Genomic DNA, 26,769 nt, shown 5'->3' on the forward strand with positions numbered 1-26,769 from the left:
ACAGGAAATAGCATGCTCTAACCTTAAAAAAACAAATGACAACAGAAATCGACAGATTAGTAAATATGACTAACATCTGTAGGCAGCACTTGCTTCGTAAAGCTTTACTTATGGCAAGCGCAATTAAGACAAACGGAAAACATTAGAGGTGAGAAGACTCGGGAGCCAGAAGTGATCTGGCTTTTTGCAAGCAGAGCCCAGAAAGTCAGCGTGGTGTCAAACTGGTCACTAGATGTGTTTCTTAGTCACATAGTTACACAGAATAGAGCAACTTCATACGCAAGTAGTGCATTTTATCATCCTTACGTAAGGCTGAATAATTTCCTATTATCAGAATACCTTATACAAGTTAATGGAATTTTGTGTTCCTGACAATACAGGAACAGTTCTCCAGCGAGAGTGTGTACCCATAGCAGAAAATCAGAGTTCAGCCAGGAATTCCCATGTACGGACACCAAAACATTTCTCAAATATTTATCGTTGAATTTTGTGGCGATTTTCTTTCATAGTCGGTTCCTTACCTGCCCGTGAAATGACATTATTTTTCATTTAAATTTCTTTTCTCCCATGCTCTTCTCTCTCACTATCATCTTTCCTACATTTCACGTTAGAGCAACACGTGGATCCCGTAGGTCACATCAGTACGGTAGCAGTCATTTCTTCGGTGTGGCACGTGTTTGCAAGTGAAGTCATTTGTGTCTATTGCTTTGGAATGGGCTTCCCTGTCATTCCCACGCCACGCCTGAGAGCCAAGCTCACAGCCTGGGAGGTGTTTCCAGCCTACAACTACCCATAGCCGCATCCTGCAGACTGTCCCTCTGACCCGGAAGGTTCTGCAGCATCACTGTCACCTACGGACTTGCGGTACCTTACTTTGCACAGTACTTCTGCTTTGCTCATGGGGTAGTTGGGGCTAAGGGGGCAGCATTTGTTGAAGGTCACAAGCCGTCTCACAGACAGAGCCTGATCCCAAACGCACCCTGCTGTGGGGAGCAGCACCTTTGTCTAGCCCTTAAAGGAAGTCCCCGATGCTGAGTGCTCCACCCTCCAGTTCTAGCAGAGTGAAAACATCCTTCCTAGCCTCTCTGTCTCCCGGGCACAGCAGTACCCCACTTCTTGCCTCATCCCACAGCCCCGGCAGCACAGGGCCTCGGGACAGCCAAGCCATGCCGGACAGGGCTCGCTCAGTCTGTACTCCACCCACGAGGTGGGGGATGCAAGGCACAGCACGAGCTCCCCATGCCCTCCCTCTGGCTTTGCTGCTCTCCATCCTCTCACTTTTGGAAGAAGGGGTGCCCAGAGGCTGGTGCATCGGGTGGGCATATGCAGGTGCACACAAACGTCCTCGGGGCAGGGGAGGACAGCGACATCCTCAGGGCAGCAGGTCCTCTGTCAAGTCGGGATCACCAGGCTCCTGATAATAAGCATAAGGAGCGGATGAAATCAAACGGTGCTCGCCAGAATAACGCCACCTCCTTCTTCACTGCTCCAAGTCCCACCGGACTCCTTGCAGGTACAGAGGCTTTGGTGCCGCTGTGCCCAGGCAAGAGGAGGACGGGCACTGCGCTTGTCGAACCGCCTCGGCTCCTCACAGAGGAAAAGCTTTCTGCCAAAATGCCAGCTGCAATGCCACGCTATCCTGCTACCCCAGACAGTGGCTTTCACACCATGAATCTACTGCTGTGACATTACTGGGACAAAACGCCCATTTCCCTGAGCAGAGGAAATCCTGATTTTCCATCTTTATTATGGGCAAGGTGAGCACTGCAGGAAGGTGTCTAATCAAGGGGTTTCGCTGTGTGTCGTACAGCGGACCAGCCTCTGCTAGCTAGAGCCCTTCCCTAGAGCTGCAAAGTGGCCGCCGAGGCCGTGCTTTCCTGTGCAAGCCGCTGCACGCTCCCCTGAGCCAAGGCGAGGAGCGAAGCAGCGGGAGAAGGAGCAGAAGACGTTCGCAGGTCACTGAGGTTAAAGCAGCCAGGAGGACCCCGAGGCGGATGGCAATGGTCATAAAGACCAGACCCATGCATTTCATCTCAGGTGTCTTCAAAGTCTTGCACAGCTCCAGGGAGGTGCCTGGATCCAGGGAGATTTCTAGTAAGGGTGTCCCTCGGTGCCGTTTCCAAAGCCTTTCAGACTGCCTGGGACGAGGATGGCCATGGGCAAGAGCCCTGGAGGTTTCCAGGGAAGACCTATAGACGTCCTGGATCTTCTCCGGGATGGACCAAAGGAACGTGGATTCTTCAAACTGTACTTTAAAAATCAACTTACAGCACTAAAAAAAAGGTAATAAAGCTAGATGCTAATCTTTACATCAATTAGGTCACTCTATGCCTGGAGCTCATTTGCCTTGCAAATACTCTATTGTTACATGCTGGGTCCCTCCCTACTCGCTTAAATGACTAACTCCACCCCAAAAAAGAAGAACTTTTGCTGAAACTGCTGAAGGAGAGACGGATCCTGCCCCTGCAAGCATGGGGCCTGTCAGCTACTCATCAGAGACCTATGACTTGGTGAGTCGGGCCTGGCTTTGCTTGTTTGAGAGGATAACAGGGAGAGCAGGTAGAGCTGGGGTGGGCTGAAAGACCTGGTTTCTACCTGTCCGCCTTCTCACCCTCATGTTGGCAGAGGGAGAGCTTGAGCGATTTCTTACGCCGATGCAATCAGCCCTCGCATCCTTTAAATCCAGACTTGACCGAGGAGGGGACTGCAAGCGACAGCGCTGCGCTTGCGGAGAGCAGGCGTAAGGTGGCTGCAGCCACTGTCATCCAAGGGTGCCAGCTGTTCCCTTGGCGACAGCTGCCTAACTGCCAGGACCTCGTGCGCAGATGTTCTGGCGAGCGCTGAGCCTGAGCGCTGTCCTTGCATGGGGACCAAGACCACAGTTGCTGCCGAAGGGCCAGGCAGCTCGCTGGGAGAGCCGGGCTGCTGCAGCCCCATCCCGCGCTGCCAGCCTGTCCCAAGTCTCTGTTCCCTGCTGCCCTGCTCTCTGCACAGCCATTGATACAACGTGGGCGTAAAACACTCGTTCTGAGTCGGACGCCTTTTGCACCAGCCTTCGGTGGTATAAATGACTGTGCACACAGCGTGCAAAGCCCTGGAAATCTCGTCTAGTATCTTTACATAACAGGAATACCCAAAGCAAACCCAATGCTATCTCTCCGCTTGTGAAAACCCTTGGTACGACTACACGCACTCCTACCCCTGCTTGCCTTCTCCACGAACAGGCTGCCGTAGACTCTGTTGAAAGGGGAATACGCAGTATATTTACAAGAGGGGCATTTTAAAGAGGGGAAGATAAATTGCAAGTACTTCCTCTAATAGGGAGCAATGACACTGTGTATTCTGCCCCGCAGTTCTCTCCCCTGCGTTTGCAAGTGAAAGACAGCAGCTGCACCTTTTAGAGTATGTTGTGCTATCCAAGGGGAAGTCCACAGCAGCACTATCATTAGCCCGGTTTTCAAACGTTGCAGCTCAGAATTTATTTTTTAATACAGTGGCTCTCTGCAGCAGACCTCAGCTTTTGTTTAGTTTCTCTAAAGAGAGAAATGCTGGATTTAATTTTTACTGATTTTTCTGTCCCTCCTTTGTCCTATATGCCAGGGAAGAGAGGAGATGTGGGGGGCAAGCCCTACCCTCCTTATTTTTTCTGATTCATCCAGTATAAAAATCCTTTGCGAATGGTGGTCGTTTCCTTTAGAACTTTTTTTGCAGAAGACACTTCTCTCCCTGACCTCTGCTGAAGTTCAGTGGCAGTGCTAATGCTTGCTGAGAGGTTAAAACCAAACTCAAACCTTTTTCATCTCCATGCTGGTTTGTTCCTCCAGCTGAACTCTCCATTGGAAATCAGTCCCACCACCAGAAAACCAGTGAAGTTGAAGCGTGCTGTCTGCCTGCCCACAGGGTGTCACGCGCTATAAGCAAGCGACTGCTTGTGGCAAAATTGCGTCGTTTTTAACGCAGGGGGATTAAGCAGCACTGGGATTTGTTCTTTGTATACAGTACTTTCCAGAACCTTAGCTTAGTGATTTTACCTCTGTTGTGAACTATTTTAAGTTATAAAGGAGACCCCGTGTGAGGGGGAGAAACTCGGCTAACTTTGGGACTGAGCGCCAACAGTCAGGAGCCACAGCAAGAACACTTTTATACCTTTTCTCAGACTTCCTGCAGTCGGGAGTTTGTGACACACGTTTCCCACCTCTGCCCCCTGGGAGCTTCCCAGGTTTGGCTCCCTCCCTGGGACAGGCCACAGATCTCACATGAACAATGCCACATTTGCTTTGGTGGTGCTGTGTGTTGCTTTACTTACACTCGACGCTTGTAGCAGCAACCTACCCACAGAGGTTTGCAAAAAAGGCCTCAACGGCGTCCTGTCAAAGCAGCGATACAAACCTTGCCCTGTGCACTCACCAGAGAGGATCCCTTGACCGATTGAGCAAGTAAGTGTGGAAGGAAAAATGATGAGAATATTTGCACCAAAAGGGCATTTATCTCAGTATCGCCCAGTGAGTGCAGCGAGGGCCTCACCTAAACTTGGATACCGTACAGGACCACTCGTCTCTGTAACCTTGTGGAAAAGTAACATGCCCAAAGCGATAACCCCATTTCTCCATAGCAAGAAAGCTTTGCCCGCTTAACCCTCCTCAGCTGCAGACTAGAGAAACAAAAACATGGTTGCGGAAAGACCACCGAGATCTCCACCAGGTCCCCTGAGGTGCTGCAGGCCAGTTTTAATTGTAATGGGACCAACATGACTCAAGAGCCATAAAGGCACCTGCGCTACAGTAACGTGGCATTTCCACAAGCTTTGCTCTTAGTCGTGGGTTTCCCTAGTTCAGCACCCGGAGAAGGGATGAGCAGAAGCTCTGTCAGTAACTTGCACTGATGAGGGGAATTTCAGTTTTAAGGCTTTGGGAATGAAATGTGCTTCTCCCAGCCCTGGCATGGGCTGGAAGGGAATGACTCACGTGGAAAATCCCTAATAGTGCACTAGCTGCTTCTCTTCTGCAGCCAAATGTTTTGTCGCTGGCAGTTGTGGGGAACCGAGAAAACCAGCTGACACGCGGAGACCGGAATAACTCTGAGATGTGGGTTAGAGGGGAAAAGGGATCCCTGAACAAAAAGCACACAGGAATGGGCTTCCCAGGCATGCACTTGACTGCTCAGTTACAGAAAAAGGCACCACTTTATCGCCTACCCCCAAACCTGGCTGCAATTGTATTGCAGGAAACCTGTGCAAAGGTCCCCCTGTGTGCACACTGTTGAATTCTCCCATCCCAGATCAGGCAGCCACCCGCTTCCAGTCCTAGAAATGGGAATCGCAGCAGAGTCTCCAAAAGCCTCGGCTTGTCACATTCAGTGCATCTCCTGCAGCTCTGGTCCCTGCACTTTCTGTCTCAGCCTGGACTCTGACTTTTCATTCTCTTTTATTTGTCTCCAACTCATCTCTGTCCGCTCCCACCCACACTCGCTGCTCTGCTCGGAGATGCACATGAGAGGATGCCTCAGACACAGCTCGGCGCACGCTTCCCCTGCCCGCGGAGAGTGGCTTACAGTAAGAGCCCTACCTGCCATCTTATCAGCAATCAGATGGTGTCTGATAATGGCACTCAGCCTCCGCACCTCCAGCTCCGAACGCAAGGCGATGCTGGAAACAGTTCAGCAGCCAAAGCCGTTGAACACCATGCAGGCTGCCTGCCCATGGGCCGTCGTCGATGGCACTGGCGTGGCTCCAGGCAGCGCTCCGACACTCTGGCCAGCAAACCCGGCCGTTTCCCATCATTTCCTTTCTCCCTTTAAAGCTGGAACCCTCCAACCTCTCCCCAGTGAAGTTACCCATTCCAACACACGTTCTCTTTGGGGTTTTCAGCACGGTCACCCATGCGTCCTGAGCAGCCTGGTTTGGTCGCTGTACCAAATTGCAAAGGTTTTTGGTTTGGTTTTGGTTTTTTTGGGGAGATTCAAGGATCCGGCCTTGGCCAACAGATCACAGGTTTGTGTGCGTGTTGGTAACTCCTGACGCAGGGTCCAGGTACAGACTAGGCAGGAAGTATTTTCAAGCCAGGGAGAAAACAAACTGGGAGGAATTTCTAAAGGCTTTCGTCTTTAGCAACAATCTCCAGTCTCCAGAATCATACCCTGAACTGGAAAAATAATTGTTCTCTGGGAATATGAATGCTTCTCACCAAAGGCTTGCAGCCTCACCGTTACGTTAGGGGAAGACAGTCACGTGCGTTTGGGCAGGGAGGAGGACAAGAGGGCAAGAGCTGGGCAAGCTTATTCTGCACTTTCCCCAAGGGCTCGCTCACCCTCCTACCGTCCACTGCTCAGGGACTGCCTGAGCCAACTGTCTGCTCTGCATGTTCGGTAATGCTCCGTAGACTTCTTCCCCATCAACACGCCCGGGCTCCCCTCGGAGCCATGCAGACGGTTTCAGCAGCACAGCAGTTCAAGATGAGCGCTGCGGCTGCGATGTCACCTTTTTACCCCAGACAGTCGCGTGCAGAGGCACCCAGCGCGTCGCCCAGGGAAGGCTGCCTGAGAGAGAAGAAACATAAATCACCCTTCTCTGGCTAGGCACAACGCAGGACTCGAGGCTGGTCACGGTCATTTGGCTTAGCAGCACATGGGGGGAGCAAAAACCCCCCAAATCAGCTCTAAAGCTGTTTAAAGCAAGGCTAGTATTTTTAGATGGGAACTTTGGCTGACGAGGGAAGGAGCAACAGGTGCAAACGGCTACAGCTGGCAGTGAAAGGTATGAAAGCAGCGAGCAGAGGCTTCCGCTGTGGTTGACGCTGAAGTCTCAGCGCTGGTCTCCAGAGAGGGTGTGGGTGGGGGAGCTCAGGGTAACTGCCATCGAGCTCTTCCCAGTTGTCACTAATTTCTCAGCTTGCCGCAAGCCTCCTGTGCCGCTCTCTTCTTCTGCCCGTCTGCATCCGAGCCCTTTGCTTTTGTGAATGCCCAGCTCCTGCGAGGTGCCTGAGGCCAGCCAGACCGTGCCCACCGTGCGGGGGGCTCGTCCTGAGCATGACTGCAGCTTTCTGGCACTCAGGACTTGTGCGCAGTCTCAGCCCGAATACAGGCTGCTCACCTGGCAAAGAGCTACAAGCAGGCCAAGCACAAATCACATCTGCAGCGGCTCTATCGCACTTTCCTTACCGGGTATCAGCCTGGGGTCCGAGTGGTGCTTTCAGATTCCCTTTCCTGCTCTGACTGCAGTTAATTCAGAACCGCAAGGTTTACCAACAGAACAGTTTTCTCGCTCCAGCATCCATCCCCATAGCTATGGCACCACAGCACCTCAGAGGCATTCCTCCAGTCGTGTTTGAACAGCTGCCCCACACCTTTCTCTGAGTGCGTGGAAAGCGATCCCAAGCATGGCTGCTGCTGTCCCCACCTCGCCTTGCTCTGCCCCAGGCAGCTCCAAGGTCTCCGAGGAGGAGAGGCAGAAGGGGACAGGGTCAGTGCACGTAACTTGAGGTACAGATGTGCTCTGCGGTGAATCCCACCACCTTCGTACCTGACAGCAGACAGCAGGCAGGACAGGGACAGTCGGTGTCAGAAATGGGTGGAAAGATCGGGAAAGCTGGTAGAGGAGGGTTCTGTGCTGTGTGAGAAAGCAAAAGCCACCAGCAGGTAACTCAGCAAGAACCAGAACATGGCATTGGTCATCTTTCTGGACACCAGAACATCCCCAAATACACTAAAGATTACAGACTGAGCAGCCCCCGCTGTCGGAGATCGGGACAACCCTCTCCATGTGCTGCTGCACCTCATGGGACCTGGCACCAGAGGGGCCTCCCAGGTCATCACGCCGCAGACAGGCAGCACCTCCTCCTGACGCAGGCGGGCTGCAGGATGTGGGGATGCTCTGCTCCAGGTTTGCCAGGTGCAGTCGAGGGACTGGGTTCTCATGTTCAGAAACTCCCCTCCGGTAACCAGACTATGTCTCTGTTCCCCAGAGCCAGGTGGAGCTGAGCGGTTACTACGAAGCCGAGAACACCACCCCTTCTTTGGAGGGCTACTTTTGCTTCAACCCAGCCTCATCCGTGGTCGGCAACCAGAGAGACCCCTTCAGAAAGGTCTTCATGCCCCTCATCTATCTGCTGATGTTTGTGTTGGGGACTGTGGGCAATGCCCTGGTCCTGGTCATTTTAGAGAGGTTCAAGCGGTCTCGCACTACCACGGAAAACTTCCTCTTCCACCTCACCCTGGCCAACCTGGCACTGCTGCTCACCTTCCCCTTCAGTGTGGTGGAGAGCTTGGCCGGGTGGGTATTTGGGAAATTCCTCTGCAAGATCCTCAGTGCTGTCCACAAGATCAATTTCTACTGCAGTAGCATGCTGCTGGGTTGCATTGCGGTGGACCGCTACCTGGCCATTGTCTATGCAATCCACACCTACCGCAAACGCAGAGCTCGCTCCATCCACTTCACCTGCATGGCTGTCTGGCTCTGCTCGCTGCTTTTGACCTTACCCGATCTCATCTTCATGGAAGTCTGGACAGATGACAGCAACCGCAGCATTTGCTATTTTCCAGAGGTTGGGATCGATGGCAACAACGTTTGGCTGGCAACCCGCTTCCTCTACCACACCGTGGGCTTCTTTGTGCCCCTGCTGGTCATGTGTTACTGCTACATGGCCATTGTCCGGGCTCTGTGTCAGTCCCAGCGCCTGCAGAGGCAAAAAGCTGTCCGCGTGGCCATCCTGGTCACAGGTGTCTTCCTGCTCTGCTGGAGCCCGTACCACATTGTCATCTTCCTGAACACACTTACCAAGCTAGAAGCCTTCACCAAGAACTGCCTCCTGGAAGACCAGCTGGACACGGCCATCATGGTGACAGAGGCCATTGGCTTCACGCACTGCTGCCTCAACCCCATCCTCTATGCCTTCATTGGAGTCAAGTTCCGCAACGACTTCTTCCGGATCCTGCAGGAGCTCGGCTGCATAAGCCAGGAGACCCTGCAGGAGATCCTGGAGGTGACAAGGAAGGGCAGTGGGATCGAGTCTGACAACACCACCTCCATCTCCACTTTCTAGCTGGGAAAGGCTGCCTGCAGGGCAGAACCGGCCTGGGGCTTGCCTTCCCAGTGGCACATGTGCTGTGGCCTCAGTCCCAAGTTTCACAAGCGTCCCCACCACTTTCTTCACTCCTCAGGAAACTGAGGTCCGATAGCCACCAAACACCCAAATCCCACCAGATACCTTCCCTGGCTCCTTCTGGTTCTCATACCCATAGAAACCTGTCTGGCAGCTATTGGAGAATGCTGGCTGTCCGATGGTCATTCTGGCAGGGCCGGATGAACCCGAGTGGGTTGAACCTGGCATTTCCACCTCTCCCTCGAAAAACTGACTGCAGGCGTCCTGTGCACGGAGCCAGGCACGAGACTGGGGTGCCGTGGGCAAGGAGAAAAGCGCAGCCAAGTAAATGTGGAGTCGTGTCAGTGAGCGAGGACTGAGGACAAAAGCTAAGTAGGTCTCCATTTCACCGGCGCAGGTTGGTAGAGACATACCCGAAGGAAGCAGCAGGACTCAATGGCTACGGCAGCTGGAACGAGAGATGCAGGTAGGACTGGCAGGGGATGCAGAGCTCACTCCAATAGCATGGGCACACGGTGCTGGACAGTCTCTGGCTGCAATATTGCTCCTCCTGCTGCGTGACATCCCCCCGGCCAGCCACGGCACGTTGATTTTCCCAACTTGGCTCACGCTTGGAGGTCCTGCCACGGACTCAAAGATTTGACTGTCGCAGATTCCTTTCCTGACATCAACTGCATCCTTTCCCGCTCACTTGATGGGTTTTACTGCTGTTAAGAGCTCCAGTGAGCGACTGCTGAACTGAATGCCTGACCATGCAAAAGCTTTCCTTTACGGAAGAAAGCTGTCTAGAGAGACAGCTTCTATCTTGTGACTGAGCACGGGGGAGATGAACCACACGGCTTTGTGAGGCTGAAGGCGTAACTTTTTCTTTTTTTCAGCTAGTTGTACAGCACTGTGGGTTCTGAGAGCAAGGAGACTCATTGCCCCAGAGTAAGGAAAAGGGCTCATTTGCATAATTTCTGCTTGTTTTTAGCAGGCTGAGAGGGAATGTAGCGTTTTGCTTTGCACTGTGCTTTCTGATATTTTTGCTCCACCTGCATCTACGGGGCTTTCAGAGGTTTAGTGCATCCAGGTTTACACAGAACAAACCTGCGCGCTGATCTTGCCCTGCACCACAAGTATCCAGCAACTGCTCAGATCAGGGCTGCTTGATAACAATTTGGTCCAAAATAAGAGTGGCAGCTTTCACCATCATTAATAATTGCACCGCAAACTGGCGTGCGGTGCAGCCCTAACAGACTTGTGCAGCCCGCTGCTTCCTAGTAGGTCTTGTCACAGTATAACATCGAAGTGCGTACAGAGCGGTGCTCCATTACATTTCTCTTGCTAGCTAAGCAGTGCTGTGGCCTGAACTGTATGAGAGCCATATGTACCAACTGTCACACGAGCACAACCCTCATCACAAGCACACTTTAAAATCCACTCTACCATTCACTTCGCTTTTTAAGCAAAGTCAGAACAACGTCAGTTCTCCTGCTGCAGCAGGAATTTTCTGCTAAACTCACTTCTCAAGTTCAGCCCACTAACAAAGGGCTTGCTCGCAGCCGAACTTCACCGTACCCAAGGGCCCCGCTAAAAAGACCAGCCATTATGGAAGGGGTCACATTACATCAGTCCAGCTCAGGCAGAGATCTCAATAGCTCGTTCTCAAATTGTGACTCGAGGAGAAAATTCCCCAAGCATAAGGCTTTTATACAAAGAGCAGTCCACCATTTCCTGCAGCGCTGCATCTTCAAAGCTGAAACCTGCAGGTAATGGCGACCGTGGTTGTCCAAGCACGTATGCACAGTAGAGGAAGAGCAGCTCTCTGAAGTCTGCCCTTCCTATCTCCACGGCTGCACTGGTGAGCAAACCCATTGCAGATGCATTGTAAACACCTCCCCAGCCCCGGTTGATGGGAACCGTGTTCCTACACAAAAATGTTACTGAAGAATTCAACAGTCAGAGTGTAAAATCCTTAGTGTTCACAAGGTAAAAAGAAAATCTGCACACAAAATAAGGATGAACAGATTACGCATCTATTGTTACTATAGTTTTTAGTACTGGTATGGTGGTAAACTTTTAGAAAGTTTTGACGTGAGCTGTAATAAACAGTTAAATAAAATACTGTCTTCTCATGTACAGTGCTTATAAGTAGTTGTCTACAGTCATGTCACTTTTGCAAGGGAAATGCATCACAGAGAGCACTAAGAGGGTTGATGGCACCTTTCTGACAAGCGTTGCTGTTCGCACATGGAGACCGCAGGGCTCGTAAGAGCACCTTGCTCAGATTTCCCTTCACCAGTGCCACAGAAGGCTCCGCTGTGTTCAGAGTCAGTCCAGACCTACGTTAGGCTCCCTGCTTTACAGAGCCTCTTCCACCGACTGCAGCACTTCCTACCCCAGTTTTACAGCAGCTGCTAACCTGAGTGGAAAGCCACCCTTGCACCCGCGTTTGGCTCAGCCAGCCTGGGGAAGGCTCGGCTCGGAGCTGGCAGGCCCTTCCCCAAAGAGCGGGCATTGCTCCTCCTGCAGCTGACTGCAGCCAGCCTGCTGAATGGTGATGAGAAGAAAGCAAGAGGAACTCTCCTTCACCGCAGAGGAAGCTGGGCTTTCCACTCAGCACAATCCTCCCTGTCTCCCTGAGGTTTGCATGGCCATCACATGCCTTAGCCCAGAGTGGGCTTCCCCGCTAAGCGCTCACGCTGCCAGAGCCACCCCTGGACACCGCAGCCCTCAGGCAGACCTTCTGGCTCCCCCATGGAGCTCTGCTCAGCCCCCAGCCCACCACTACCGAGTGAGGCAGATGGGCTCTGCTTCCCCCGGGCCGCCGGGAAGGGGCACTGAGGGCCGAGGGGAGCTCTGAGGCGGCTGCTGCAGGGAGCGGGGAGGTGGCGTGCAGGCAAGGCCACGTCACCACCATCCACAGCGCACGCTCATGCGACCCCGTCCCCGGGCTGTGCTCTGCAAGCAAGACTGGAGCAGACAACCCAGAGAAAGCCCTGGTCCCTGCTGAAGGCAACCCCGAAGAAGGGGACACAAAGACCCCCACAACAGCACGCTGCTCTGCATGTCCTACAGGGTGACCGAGTCTCCCAGGAGACAGAGCTGGGGTGTTTCAGCAGAGCATCCTGCTACACAGGCGCAGTGATCATGGGACTGTGGCAGGCAGTGGAGCGTGCACCGACGAGCGCAAGCCAGGGAACGCATGAATGAACGCGTGCCTGGGAGTGCTGCAGAGAAGGGGCTCTCCCCATGCCCTCGCACTCCTCCCAGCAGCTCTAGCACCCCCTGCCCCGCCATGACTCACACAGAGTTTCATTTTCCTTATCAAGAAGACGACCTACTTCCTCGCCCCAACCTCCCAGAACCAAACAGATCCTAAAGCACTTCAGTGTCTGTACTGCTGCCTGCCTGTGTCTTCCTTATTTTGAGCACAGGTGGCCCTGGACATATGACACCACAGCCACCAAAGCCCATGAGCTTGGGTACTGGGCAGCATGCCAGGTGCACCACCCTGGCTCTGCGCACAGACAGCAGCATGATCCCTTTCTCTCTCTGAGCCCCGAGAACCGGCCTCTCACCGTGCTGCTGTCACAGCGTGCTCTGCATTTGCTCTGGCTCCCCACAAGCATGCAGCAGCTACGGCACACGTGAGCCTTGCCCAGGCCACGAAATGCCCAAAACAAGGAGGGACCATGGGGCTCCAGGCACCAGCGGACAGCTTGGGCAGTGAGTCCCTGCTCTAGGTCACCTCTCCGCTCTGCAGTCCTGCCAGGGACTTGAGGTGTCCAGGGTAGCCCTGCCCCCCCCCCCCCCGCACCCCCCAGCCCAGTGCACGCCCCTCCACCTACCTGGGAGGACTGTCCTGTCCCACATCCTGCAAAGGCAAGTTCCCTGGTCCCAGCGCAGCTTCTGCTACCCGTAAGCAGCAGGGCCCAATTGCTGCCCACTGCAGGCAGGGTGCAGCCTCACGGCAGGGGCACACACAGGTCTGCACCAAGCACAGGTGTCCCAGCTCCCCCAAGGAGCTCACCAACCATCGCATGAAGGGCAGGAGCTTCTCTTCAGACGGAGGCATGCAGCAACTGCTTCAAAGTCACAGGAGATGGGACCTGCAGCACTGGAAGCTGCACTTGCAGCTCAGGTGGCGGGCCCCTCTCCCTCACCTACCCCCTGCCCGGGGGCCTGCAGCTCCCCTGCCAGGCATGAGTGGCTGGGATGTGTTCAGGAACAGCCATGGAGGCAGGGACCAGCAGCAGGCAGGAGGGGAAAATGAGGCTGTTTACCTTGTGACCGTTACTTGTTTGCAGTGGCTAGAAAAGGTGATCCATTTCAAGCCACAGGAGCTAAAGGATGGGCTGGCACGGCAGAAGGTGAGAAAGAACAGCCAGCACAGCCTGGACTTAGGCAGCAAAATCCACAATATGGTAACGAACTGCTCGGAGCTGTGTGGTTGGGTCTCATTCGATGCCGGGGAGCCAGCATGCAAGTGCCCAAGGAGGGCCAAATCGTCCACCCCGCACAGACCGCGGCAGGCGCTAAACAGCTGACCCCGCCACGAGAGGGGGCTGCCCGAATTTCACAGGAAGACTCCTCCAACTGCACTGCAGCCAAGTCTCAGCGTAGCTTAGGCACAGATGACTCCTGCAACTCAGAGGAGCTCCTCTCTGCTCAAACAGAGCCCCCACCTGACGTAAGTTATTTACAGTGGGGCCAGCTGAGCCCCTCTGATCAGCCCCAACCTCCCGCGGGTGATGCTGGCTGAGCTCCCCAGGGCTGGGCTGAGCACACTGGCTTGCAGCCCTGCAGAAAATAACACAGCCCACTGAAGACAGGCACAGGGTCAGGTTTTGAAATTTGTCTTTTTAATAAAAAGGCACCTATAAAACAGGTCAATACATTACAGGCAGCACAGATACCCAAAAACAAGCCTAAAAATTGTTTCAAATAAAAACCAATAAGATGTCTTCACATATTGTATTTATATATTTATATTTATATATATATTTATATAATGGTACAAAATGACTGGGGAAGTTTCTCCATGGGATGACAGAGAACAGGTCAGTCACCATTACCTCAACGTGAAAGCTAATTCCGGGTGTGTGATTATCTGACATACTGAAAGATGCGGTTTTCCAGCATTCGCTTTTTTGGAGCTGGAAAAACATGGCGAAGTCATGGCTAAAACATGGGCAAACCTTTTACTGTGATTAGGTGGAGTCAGTACACAGAACTCAAGCTGAGAAGCCGAGCAATAAACTACAAGACACGAGACTAGACACAGCTCACGGCAGTGGGCAACCGGCTGATGGCAAACCCTGCCTAGGTCTAACAAGGACTGGCTGTTATTGAGCTTCCAGAGAAGCTCCTGCCATATTGCTGTTCACAGACACGGTTGGGAGCGGCGCCCGGGGCAGAGGGCTGTTAGGCAGCACTTCTCCCCATTGTTCAGCCATTGCAGCGGTAGGGGTAGGGCTGGCTCCAGGGTGGTGGGATTTTGCGGAAAAGCGCCGACTGCTGCTCTGAAGTCCCCAGCTCTGACCTAGCGTCAGGATTTCCCTTTTGTATCCAGGGCTGCTGAGTCAAAAGACTTTGCTTCTTACTCATTTGTCACCGAAGGACAGGTCTTCCTCCTGCCGCCAGGCAGAAATAGCATCGTGCTGCCCTGTCCCTGCGAGCGGGCAGCACCGACCTCCCTAGCACTGCACAGCAGTGCACTGCAGCCTGCGGGCTCCGGCTGACACAGGGACAAGGCGTTGCCAACAGCGAGAACCGCAAGCACCAGCCAACTTCTCAGTCGGGCTGGGCAAAAGGGACAACAGGGAAGGTACGGACACGTGGAGATCTCAACCGGGCTAAAACAACAGCTGTCTACAGACAAACAAAAAACCTTCCGTAATAGAAAATATTATGGCTTCAAATTAACCGAGACTAGCTGGTGGGTGATGAGCAAGGTTTGGGGCTGGCATTGGTATTTGGATGTTTATGAGAAACTACCAGCAGCCAACACCCCGAAGTGCAGCCAAGAGAAGCCACAGCCTTTCAGGCAAGTCAAGCTTAGAAAGAGCTACATCTGTTCGAGCCACATCCTCCCACGTGAAGCGCACACTCTGAAAGGATGGAGAATCCAACCAGCTAACATGTCAGGTCCAAAGCACACTTTGTGAGCCTGGGCTGAAGATTATTTCTCTGCTCCAACTGCCAAGGCAGGGATGAGCACTTCCCGGGATTGTTCCCGTTTTGCCATCTCCGAAAATGCTGCTCGCTCACATCGTACACAACAAAACCACACAAAGCGGGAGACCAGAGCGAAATCCTTCCTCATATCCAGACCCACGCTTCCCGCCCAGGACTCCTCGCTACAAAACGCCTCAAGGCTTCAAGGTATTCCTAACTGGACTTTGTGGCTCCATCTTCTCACAGATTGGATCAAGACAGCCGCTGGGCTGACATTTCAGCACCCAGCGGCCTTTCCGAACAGCTTGTGATGTGATAAAAAGTGTTGCTGTTCGCTTGCTACTTCACGATCTCCCTTCCCCAAAGCCCCCTCCTCCCTGCAGCAGCAAGTAGGGAAAGGTGAGCTCTGTTGCAAGAGAGGTAGTAGGCTAAGTCTGGCTCTGCAGAGATAATCCTCCAACTGGTGTTCCGCCGGCAATCGCGTGCCCCGAGTTCACCGTTGGATACCCATAGGGTACACCACGCTGGAATGCGGTCCCCACGGGGGTCCAGAGATACTGTGGTGTGTGCAGAAGTGCATGCGTGTCACCCCACAGTCCCCTCCGTGAACAAACTCAGGAAAGACCATCAGCGCTGCGTGCAGGAAGACCTTAGGGAGTGGAGGATGGGGAGGGTGGAGCACATCCAGAAAAGCCCGAGTTGTTCGAACGGCATGCTTCTGCCAGCCTAGGAACGAGGGGCTGCAACGCAACCTCGGCCTCTTCTGTCCAAAGCACAGGACGGCCACGCCACTGACACCGTACAAGACAACTCTTACACCGAGATAGAGTATCGCATGCAGGGACAGGTCGTCTTCAACAGCTAGACCTCTACTGTGCAGTAGGGCAGGGCTGCTGCTGGTAGCTCAGGGCGAGATGGAGCGAAGACTGCCTGTGAAACTCCAGAGGAGGAGGACCAACAAGCATGAGGAAGACCTGGGAGAGCATTCAACGGCAGAGGTAGAGGGGGTGTGGCGCAGTCGTGGAGGGCAATGGATGGGTAAAAGACTGGTGTAGGAAGGCTGCAAAAGAGTAGGGTTCCCAGGTAGCCTCTCCCGGAAGCACAGGAATGCATCGCCTCACTCATCTCAGAGCCCATTTATCCCTAACACACTGCACCACCCTGCCCACAGGCGACACAGTGTGAAGGGAAAAAAAGGGCCTAGAGGCGACACGGCCAGTCAAGACCTTCGGATCCAGCATGTTACCATCTGTGAAGCCCAGATCCTCGCCGCTTCTCCAGCCGAAGCGCCGGCATCCTCCCCGTCCCAGCCACGGCAGCTTCGCCACGGAGCAGCGACAGCTGTATCCCGTGAAGCTGCGGCCTCTGCCCTGCCGGATGAGCACTGCTCTGACAACGTTTCACCAGGGCCACAGCTCTGACCTCCCCGACGGTCCTCGGTCAGTGGTTGTATTCGTGTACTCGGCGCAGCCTCCGCAGGGGCCTAAGATCTGTGTGAAACCATACACCCCGCACATACAAACCGTTCAGATGCGTGAACAACACAGGTTTGACACAGAGTCACTCTACAATGGGATCTCTCAATGCCCTGTGCACCCTGGGGGATCCTCCTGCCTCCCCCAAGGAGAGTTTTCAATCCTTGTACACTGTTGCCTTTACCATGTTTTTGTTTCTGTTTTTTTAAAACATGTTTTGAGGCTTCTATTAAAACACAGAAATACAGAACAATTAAAAACCAGCACAAGTTTTGCCTTTCCCAGCGACCTATTTACAGCTAGTTCCAAAACCCCTCTTGCACATTTTGGTTGCTTAAAAAGGGGGGGAAAAAAAAAAAAGAAAAAAGAGAAAAAGGAAAAAAAGAGAGAGAGCACTTAAAAAGGGAAAGAAAAACACCTGACTGAGGAAAACCATAAATGAAAACTTTACAAACTGCCACAGGGTCTGGATGTCCCTGGTCACCACGCAGGGTTCAAAGTAACAGCCCCACTCCCAGCCCCTCCACCCTCCCCTTCCCCAAAAAAGAAAGGAAAAAGAAACCCAATTCACATCAAGTTTACTGCACATCTGGTTTTCTGTGTAGAGGCAAATCCGATATGAAAAGCATCCCACGTGGTGTCCTCCACCGGCATTGGCCCCCAACCCTCCCCCAAAGAAAGGTTTAAAAACGTTTGTACAGGCAGCCCTGTCCCCTCCCCACCCCTGAGCGCCAGCCAGGGTTAGAAAGGCAGGTTTGCCATGTTCCCAGGCCCGGGGATGTAACTCATCTGGCTGTCCAGGGAGACACTCCTCTGCCTCATCTGGTGCGTGACCATGAGGTTCTGCTGAGGCGGGGGCCCCATGAGGGAGCCCTGAGGTGACATCATGTGTCCTGTCTGAGCGTACATCTCCCCCGACACAGACATGCTTCTCTGCTTGGCCTGCATCAGCATGAAATTCTGCTGGGCCATCAGGCTCTGCTGCGGAGACATCATGCCCTGGTGCATGCTGTTGCCCATCATGCCTTGCTGGGGCGGTATGCCTGTCCTGCCCAGCATGGGCACTTGTCCAGGATGGCACATGGGCATGCTGAGTCCCCTCTGCACGCCCTGCTGCCCGGGGAGGCTGGGGGCATTCATACCTGGCCGCACCGAGGGCTGGTCAGCCATCATGTTCTGCAGGTTCATGAGGTGGAGGTTGGAAGGCTGCGATTTGGGCGCTTGGCTGTCGCTCTTGGGGAAATACTGCAAGGTGCTGCTTGGCTTCTCTGATGGGATGATCCTGGACAGGTCAAACTCGGGGATACCTGTGGGGGTGGGGCGGATGACCTCGCTGAGCTCAGGGTCGTTCAGCACCGATGCCACCCCGGGAAGCACGGGCGGGTAGGGCTCGCCGATCCGAGGAGGGATGCTCTTGCCCATCATGTGCTGCTGAGGGGGCATCTGGCTGGGCTGCTGGGAGGGAAGGTCCTCGGGCGGCAAGGGCATCCCTGGCGGGTAATGCTGCTGCATCCCAGGGCCACCTCCCCCGCCGGGGGCCATGGGCATGCCTCCGGCAGGAGATGGCATGGCGCTGTGGGGCTGCTGCATGCGGGGGAACACGAGCTGGTTGGAAGGAATCATCTGCGAGCTGTTAGGCACGGGGCCACACTGCTGGTTCAATGAGTCCTGGGGCCCCGGGGGCAGCATCATGGGGTTCTGGGGGGGCACGCCTGCCCCTGGCGCACTTGGGTGCATAGGAATGTTGGAGCCCAGAGGGTTCGGGGAGGACATCATGGAGGTGGGGGGCGGTTCGTGGGAGAGGGGTTGCTGACCAGGCAGGTTCATTCCCATGGGGCTCTGAGAGGACCCAGGCCCCACGGAGTTCAAGTGCAGTTGATTCGGCTGATTCCCCGTCACGCCTAAGGAGAGGAAAAAGAGAGAAGACTTAACTCTGCCCACAGACCTCTCAGGGCTGCAAAATCCATGCCCTGGAAGCCTGCCGAACACTTCTGCCCAGAAAGCCCTGAGCGTGGAGCGTGATGCTCAGTAAGCAGCCGCAAGATGGGCTTGCAGAGCACTAACGTCAGGAAAAAGTGCCCCAGAATCCAGCTCGCCAAGCCCACGAGCAGCAGAGAGCTGTTCCAGCTTCATCCAGTCCCACGCTGGATTTGTAGTTCCTTACAGCCCACTGATTTTAGAGTCCCGGCTGGCTCTGCATGTTGGGACAGCCCTACACCATGATCTCAGCAGGGCTCTCAGCTGCTTGGAAGGCACTGAGGAGTGACCCTTCACCACGGCCTGCCTGCAGGGTTAGCCACCCGGCAAGCTCCTGTGACCGCACGGCCTTGGGCGGCAAGCAGAAAAAAAAGCAGAAGAGTCGGCAGCCCAACACAGGTGCTGTCCGGGAGGGAAGACTGTGCTCATCGGCACAGCAGAGCGATCAGTGCCTGCGGAGGGGTTCGGGTTAGGAGGGAGCCAATGCATTTGCATGCCTGCGGTCAAGCTAAGTGACTACTCAGCAGTGAAGGAGTCAAAAAGTTGGTTTTTCATTTTGAAAACTGCCAAAAGTATTCATCAAACAGCTTTAAAGCCCTAAATCAACTGGTACAGCATACTGGAATTCCCCTTCGGGCTGGCCACCAAGTGATGAAAAACACTCATTTGCCTAGCTGTCCTCACCAGTGCCACCAGTTAGTGAAGCGTGTCTGGCTGTCGCCTACTGAAATCAGAACTATGCTACGACATAGCCTTGCCTGTGCAGGCACCTGGGCTCCACTCAAAACACCAGACTCCCGAGCCCTGTTCAGGGTGTCCCTGTCCTGCTGCATGAGAACACAAGGGCTCCAAGCAGCAGACCTCTGCCTGCAAGTCCTGGGCCTAAGACAACTCCAGGAGCTATGAAAATCCAGGGCCGATGTATCCGCACAGGGTAAAGGTAGTTCCAAAAACTTTCAGAGCTCGTGGAAGAAGGGTGCCTCAAGTGCCAGACTGGCTCATGTCCTTCCAGACAGCACACCCAAGCCAAAAGCTGATGGACAGCCTGGGCACAGGGTGGAGAAGTGAGCAGACGATTACGAACGAGGGCAAATCTAAGCTATTTGACATGGCAGTCGGTGGGAGAACACAGTTTCTAATGCCTCCTCCACCTGGTGCCCTCAGGCCTGCTGGCAGCGACAAGACGGTCTGACCCCTTGCAGGCCCAGCCCAGAAGTATGTACCTGACATGCTTCCAGGCGGGAGCATAGGCCTGTCCGGCAGCAGCTCATCATCAGAGGTGGCGATGGTTTTGATGGCATTGTGGTAAAGCGGTGTGGAGCTGGGCATGGCATACTTGGACATCTGGGACATCATCAGCGAGAGGGGGTTCTGGGAGGGGGATGGATCTGGAGAGGAAGTAAAAGGCATGTTGGGATTCATGGTGCTAGAGGTGTTACTGGCTGGTGCGGAAGAGCTGCTCCGAGGCCCAGAAGGGAGAGAACCTGCAAGCAAGAGAGAAACCAGCTTAGTACCACCCGCACACCGTGGCTTGCTCCTGTCAGACAGCAACCCCACCCCCTCCTTCTGACAGCAGCGACCAGAGGAGGCTGCAAAACGCAGAGCTGGCACAGCCCAGCACCCTCCAGACTCTGAGGAGGCTCATGTGGAGACCCTGCTCCAGAACGGTGATGGACTTCCACTTCAAACTGCCCCTGACTGCCCAGCACAGACGCATCTTTTGCTGCCTGTATCACAGAGCGTGAGCCGGGGTTGCAGCATAAGCTGCTCTGTTCGCCTTCTCATCTCCCTGAAAAGGCCCTGTTTGGACTCCTGGGAAAAAAGACTCGCTCCACGAGACGTAAGGGCATGCACAGGCATGAGTGTCTTCCCCACTCCTGTGAGAGCATGTGGGCTGGAAAGAAACACTGTCCACACACTCACCAAAACCGAGAACACACGCGCCCTCGCACACAAGATACCCAGCATACCCTGATCCAGTCCTCCCATGGAAGTAGATGAGTTCATGCCGAGACTCTGCTTGCTCTGGTTGACTCCTGGGCTGGGCATGGTGGCTTTGGGAGACGGCACCCAACCAGGGGAAGGAACAGCCATAGAAGGGGACTTCAGGCGGCTTGGTGAGCCAGTTGGAGACCGGACATTAAGCGAGGAGCTCATCACCTGGGGAGACTTGAGGGGTCCAGACTGGTTTGACGGTGGCATGCTGACCATCTGCGAGGGCGTCTGTGGGGACTTGAGGTTGGCAGAGGGGGAGGTGACCAGTGGCGAATGCACCTGGCTGAGGGTGGGAGACTTGAGGTGACCCATGCTGGGGGAGTTCATCTGGCTGATGTTGATGGTGAGGTCAGAGGGCCGGCGGCCCAGCCCCCGGGAAGGTGCTGGGTGCATGTTGGCCAGGTTGCCCCCTTGCGTGGGAGTGGGATTGGAGGCCGGAGGCAGAGGGATGTGGCTGAGCCTTGTGGTGCCACTGATGCTCCCAACGGGCATGGTGCCCTGCTCAGGGCTGAACATGTCCGAGCCGCTGCCCATCTCCTGGGGTATGTTGGGGTAAGGTCCTTGCCCGCTCGAAAAGCCTTGCTGTCCTTGGTTGGGGAACTGGGAGGGAATCATCATTTTCTGGGGACCCCCCAGCATTGCACTGCCATTGCCATTCTGAGCCCTTGCCCTGGCCAGCTCCTCGGGGCTCATGCCCTGGTGGGCCATCATATCGGGGCCCCTCATCTTCTGCGACATCATCATCTGCTGCTGCGGGGTCATCTGGACATTGAGGTTCATGTTCATGTTCATGTTGACATTCATGTTCATGTTGAGGTTGCCAGGGCCCATGGGTGCGTCCATGTCCCGAAGGCCTGACTGACTCATAGGGGGGCTCAGCATCCCCCGAGTACCTGCAAAATCCATTCCCATCGGGGCACTGCTCAGGCTGTCCCCCGTTATCTGCCCAGCAAACATGGATGGATCCATCTGCCTGTGAGCCTGTATCATCCTCTCCATTTCCATGCCCTGGCTCATGGAGTTGCCGGACATCCCCATGGGCCTTTGCATTGCCACTGGGCGTTTCTCCATCAGCTGATGCCGCAGGATCTCCTCCCTGGCACGGGGATTCATGAACCTTTCGGGGTCCCCTTGCCCTGATGGGTAGGGCAGGGTGCCTTGCGGAAAGTTCCCGGGGCCTCCCATAGGAGGCATATCGTCGCTCCATCCCATGCCGGGCCTGACTGGCCTCTGCATGGCATTCATGGGCCCAAGAGCATCCAAGGGCATGTTCTGCATCCCTCCGAAGCCAGAGACTCTCTGCATTTGATTCCCAGGGAACCGTGGCCCTGGGAAGGGTGGCCCTCCCCGCAGCTGCATAGGGTCCTGCACATCTATGGGTCCCCGCAGCTGGCTGCCCATCCCTGGTGGCCACTGCTCTCCAGGCTTGCTGTGGTAGGGTGGCGGGGGCCCACGCATCATCATGCTCCCCATCGACTGCGGGATCATGATCTCCTGCATGGGCCGGCCGTGGATGCTGATCTGCTCCTCTTTCCGTCGCTTTTCCTCATAGTACTCTTCCTGCAACTTCCTCCAGGCCACTTGCTCTGGTGTCAGGCTGTCCTGGTTCAGCCGCTGCATCATCATGTTCATCTGCTGCCCCATGTCAGCGCCTGGGTGGTGGGACACCTCGTGTTCCAGACTGGGCCCACCAAGGCTCTGGGTCTGGGAGATCATGGACTGCAGAGGCTCTTCATACTTCTTCATGCTGGTGGGGGGTGCAGGGGGCTGGGCAGGGGCAGCCTGCGGCTGAGGGGCAGTCCCACCCTCACCCGTGTTTTGGCTGGACTTCATGAAGGGCTCGGCCTCCCCGCTGCGCAGCAGCAGACGCTCAATGTCCCTCAGGGTCTGCAGAGAGCGCTCTCGGTGCTCCAGCTGCTCCTTCGAGAGCCCTTCTGAGTTCATGGGGTTCCTGGGGCCCAGGCCTGCCTGCCCATTCCCCGTCATTCCTGGGCCTGGGCCCTCCCCGAGGAGGCTGGAGCTGGACGTGGCGGAGGAGTCCACTTGCCCAGGCTGCATGGTGTTGGCAGACGCAGTGGGCGTATTTGGGTGGTTACTTCCAGGCTGGTTGCTGCCACTGTTGTTCCCCAAAGAGTTGGGAGTCAGATCTCTCCGGACATCTTCACTTGTCCCTTCCTGGGGCAGGCTGCTGGGGGCAGGCAAAGGTGTTTGACTGATGGTCTGAGGTGGAGGCGGAGGCTGCGGCGGGGGAGGCTGCGGCTGACTCGCTTGAGGTGCTGGTGGCTGGGACTGTGGAGTGTTGGCAGCAGGAGGGTTAATCGGAAGCGGCTCAGCAACCCCCAGCACTTTAGGAGCTGGCGCCTGGCAGAGAAAAGGAAAACAAACCTGAGCATGAAAAACCCTGGGTAGGTATTCTTCCCTGCACCCTGCAGACCTCTCTGTCCCAAAAACATGCCCCGTGGCGGTTCACCTTCATTCCTTGTGGGGAAGAAGCAGGCCCTATTACATGCACTGGAAATGCACAATCAGGTATTCTGCCCACATGGCTGTGGGGCCACATACTGTGCCCCATCCCAAACTTTTCACAGCTGACAGCAGCCAGGACTCGCTCTGAAGAGGTTCCACAGCAAAGCAGCTTCCCACCCCACTGAAAGGGCATTCTGACAACCCCTTCCTCCACAGCTGAGCCAAAGAGCTGGGGGAGGACAGCCACGTCAGAAGGGAAGGGTCAGCAGTCAGCAGCATGTGTCGACAGGAGCATTTGGTTCATCGCTGGTATACCTGGTCTAGCTTTGCCCGTGGGACGTTCTGCTGATGGTAGGCCAGAATGGAGTCAGCTCGGCCCTGCAGGACAGCTTCTGCAGCTCTGGAAAGAGAGCACAAACCACTCGAGAACAGGCATTGTGCCCCATCCCACCCATCCCAGACCCCAGGTGCCACCTCCGCTCTTCAGTCCTGCAGGAAGAGGGAAATTTCTGGAGGTCACCGAGAAGGGGGGATATTCTCAGAGTCCTCCCCCACCTGTCCTGCACAGGCCCCGGTGAGGTTCTCCAGCTGGTGATTGCTTGCCCTGGAACCTCCCTCTTCCCACGTCCTGTGATGGGCACCTGGCTCTGCCTTGTGCCTGTTGCTGCCTGCTGCCCTAAGGTGGCTGTCGCCCAGATGCTCTGGGATCTACCACACCGAACCTGTGGTATAGCAGAGCTCTAAAACTAAACAGCCTTGCTAAGACTCCACGGCTGAGACAATGCAGGACAGAAGGGAGGAATCGAGTGGAGAACACCAAGCGTTACATGGCACTCCCGTGACACCCAGCCCCTTAGGTACTTCCAAATTGGACCAGCAGTCCCTACTGCTTTGGGTGAATCTTTTCACTGGATGCTGACTAGATGTACTTGACGGCATGTGTCGCAGAACACAGTGCTGGGCATCGCTGGGAGGAAGCGTGCATTTAAGACAAAGTTTGCCCACCAGCAGTAGCTGCCAGCAAACCTCCTGAACCTCAGGGGGGACCCACTGCGTGCAACCAAAGCAACATGGGTCAGTCCAGCTCTCTCGTACTCAAGTGCAGCACGCAGCAGGCAGGTGTGACAGGCCGGCCCTGCGCCAGCAGAGGATGGACAGGGTTTACTGCTTACGTGTTAGCAAGGTGCGTTGTAAAGACGTAAACGAACTGTGAAGGCTGCTTTCCTGTTCCGCCGCCTCCGCCTCCTGCAGAGTCCGACCGTAAGCTGGGGGCAGTACCATGAGGCACACTGGAAGAGCTGGTCTCGTTCAGGTTCGGCAGTGGGTTGGACCCTGGGCCAAGCTGCGAGGCTGTGGACATCGCAGGATCTGCTACATTACAATCTGTGGGAGCGCAGGAGACAAGCTGCTAAAGCCAGTGAAGCAGGACAGCCCTCTGCTGCCTGCACCACGGGAAGGAACAGGCAGGAGGGAGGGAGCCGGGGGCCGGGGCGGAGACCTGCGGGGCGGCAGGGCTGGACATGGCCGTGCTCGGGCGCGGGGCAGAGGAAGAGCCGGTGCCCGGCCGGGCCACCGGCAGGTGGCAGCACCCGCCCGGCCGTCCCCGCCGCCTGGGTGGCCGAGGGGCCGCCTCCTCCCGGGCCCCCAGCACGGGGGCCCGAGGCTCTCCTCCTCTCCCTGCTCGCGGCCGCGGGACGGACACCCCGGGAGCGGGGGAAGAGGGGATGCTGTCCCCTGGAGTGGTGACTATTAATGGTCAGCTGTTATTAGATAATATTCCTAATTAGTATTAATCAGCATCGCAATTACCAGGAGCATGCAGTGCCTTCCTCTTGCCTAGCTCTTCTCACACACACTACACCCCCCAAGGCAGGCTTGCCTGTTCTCCTCCCACCAGCCTCTCGCCACGGACCTCCCTGCAGACCTACTGTACACCACTGCCAGCAGCCCGGCCCTGGCACAGCAGCCTTTGAAGAGAAGAGACATCACTGGAAATCTGGCATGAGGACACATGCGCTGCCTCGCTGGCAGCCCTTGCCTCTGGACAGCCCCACCTTGACCAGCTCTAATTAGGCCGATCTTGGAGCAGGCTGCGACACGAAGGCAGCACTATCCCTTCCCACAAGGGTGGTGGACAGTGCAGAGAAGCACAATGAACATCCTGCAGAGGATGGCTACGGTGCACTGGCAGGCACAAAGGCCAGCCTCTACGTGGTTCTATACACTTCCATGTTCTCCACCAGCTGCGGCCCTTGGGCCCCACAGAACCTTGCCCTGTTCTCTCAGATATTCTCCCTGTTGCAATTTGAAAGTAAACTGAATTCTAGACACAGAAAATCAAACAGTTTTGATGCTTCTGGAAAACAGGAGAGACGTACAGTTTGTTGCCCCAAATGGTGCACACCTTGGCCAGCTCAGCCCTGCCTGAACTGCTGTCAAGACCCCGAGAGCCTCTTTAGCCTCAGTTGCCTTTAAAGCGCAGCTGCAGAGAGCCAGGTGGGTGGCCTGGCACAGACTTAGCTGCTGCGACAAGGGCAATGCATGTTGCGTGGTCTGGCTGCTGCTATGACCAGCGTAGGCGTGCTTAACCAGATTTAAGCCAGGCACTCTTTCAAGATGGCGATTCTGCTGCTGGTGTGGCCAGAGCAATGTACAGCAGAGACATCCAACTTCAACAACACCTTCCCCTCCAGCATCTTCACAAAATAGGTCCCACACCTCACTGCATGGCCACAAACACTCTCACAGCACAACAAGCGCCAACTGCAATGGCCCACCATGCCACGCACCCAGCTAAGTCAGCACACACGGGCAAAACTAAAGGTGCCAGTGCCCATCTGCCTGGCTGAGCGGCAGGAGGGACCTGGCTTTATTCAAGCTTCTGAGCTGGTAAGGAGGTAGACGCTCACTGTGTGCACTGCTGATGGGCTTGTCGTCTTCCTCGCTGTCCGGCCCAGAGCACCATTCGTCCCCACTGTATGGCTGCTTCCTTTCCAGCACGCACCGCCGCTTGCTACGGGGAGCCACCTCACCTGCAAAGGGACAGAGCCATCAGAAGAGCTGAGGAGACCTGGCAGGGGCTGGGAAGGCTGGGGCCCTGCCCAGCTGTGTGCTGCATGCTGGCACTGCCAACCCAGCCAGGATGCACTGGGCGAGAAGCCTTACACCAACATCTGCCCAGCCCTGGTAAAGATCCTGAAGCATCTGCTCAGTCTGGGCTCACTGTCTTTGCAGCCAGACCTGGTGAGATGCTCCTGTGAGAGCTAGCGGTTCAGAATGAGATGTATTTCTTACTGTCTGAAAGGAGTCTGCAAACAGACTGATCTATCAGTGCACTGCAGCAGGAACATAGGAGATTTGGGCATTCCTGATCAAGCCATTTTAATAATTTTCCTGTGGGAGTCTGGGCTGCAAGACAGTACTGGGATAAAGCTGCAAATGCTTATGATCGGTGGCATACCGTAACCCCCTAACGCAATGGGGAGAAAGCTTTCCTGGGGGCAGGAGGTCTGTTCAGGTACGTTCTACCTGTTCTTCCAAGGCACGGCTCTGGCCTAAGCTAGTCAGGCAACACAGCTTTGGCTGTGAAACCAAAAGCT

At 55.2% G+C, this 26,769-nt stretch overlaps 2 protein-coding genes across 4 annotated transcripts in view; one reads left to right on the forward strand and one right to left on the reverse strand.

Annotated features, from left to right (window-relative positions):
• Window positions 1-2,456: 2,456 nt before the first annotated feature.
• Window positions 2,457-9,038, forward strand: CXCR5 (C-X-C motif chemokine receptor 5). The gene is made up of 2 exons (XM_076358622.1): window positions 2,457-2,510; window positions 7,959-9,038. The coding sequence occupies exons 1-2, from the start codon at window positions 2,472-2,474 to the stop codon at window positions 9,033-9,035; spliced, it is 1,116 nt and encodes a 371-aa protein (XP_076214737.1). The 5' UTR covers window positions 2,457-2,471; the 3' UTR covers window positions 9,036-9,038.
• Window positions 9,039-13,920: 4,882 nt separating this feature from the next.
• Window positions 13,921-26,769, reverse strand: part of BCL9L (BCL9 like) — a 75,816-nt gene continuing 62,967 nt past the window's right edge. For 2 of the 3 annotated variants that reach the window (XM_076358362.1, XM_076358364.1), the window contains 6 exons: window positions 26,080-26,202; window positions 24,343-24,553; window positions 23,486-23,570; window positions 20,680-23,065; window positions 19,933-20,193; window positions 13,921-18,633 (listed from right to left, as the gene is read on the reverse strand). In XM_076358362.1, the coding sequence (XP_076214477.1) occupies window positions 17,474-18,633; window positions 19,933-20,193; window positions 20,680-23,065; window positions 23,486-23,570; window positions 24,343-24,553; window positions 26,080-26,202 (4,226 nt within the window). In that variant the 3' untranslated portion in view covers window positions 13,921-17,473. The remainder of the gene's footprint in view (window positions 18,634-19,932; window positions 20,194-20,679; window positions 23,066-23,485; window positions 23,571-24,342; window positions 24,554-26,079; window positions 26,203-26,769) is intronic. The other variant, XM_076358363.1, reaches the window with a different exon arrangement.

This window comes from Aptenodytes patagonicus, chromosome 23 (genome assembly GCF_965638725.1).
Source record: "Aptenodytes patagonicus chromosome 23, bAptPat1.pri.cur, whole genome shotgun sequence".
Classification (NCBI taxonomy): domain Eukaryota; kingdom Metazoa; phylum Chordata; class Aves; order Sphenisciformes; family Spheniscidae; genus Aptenodytes; species Aptenodytes patagonicus.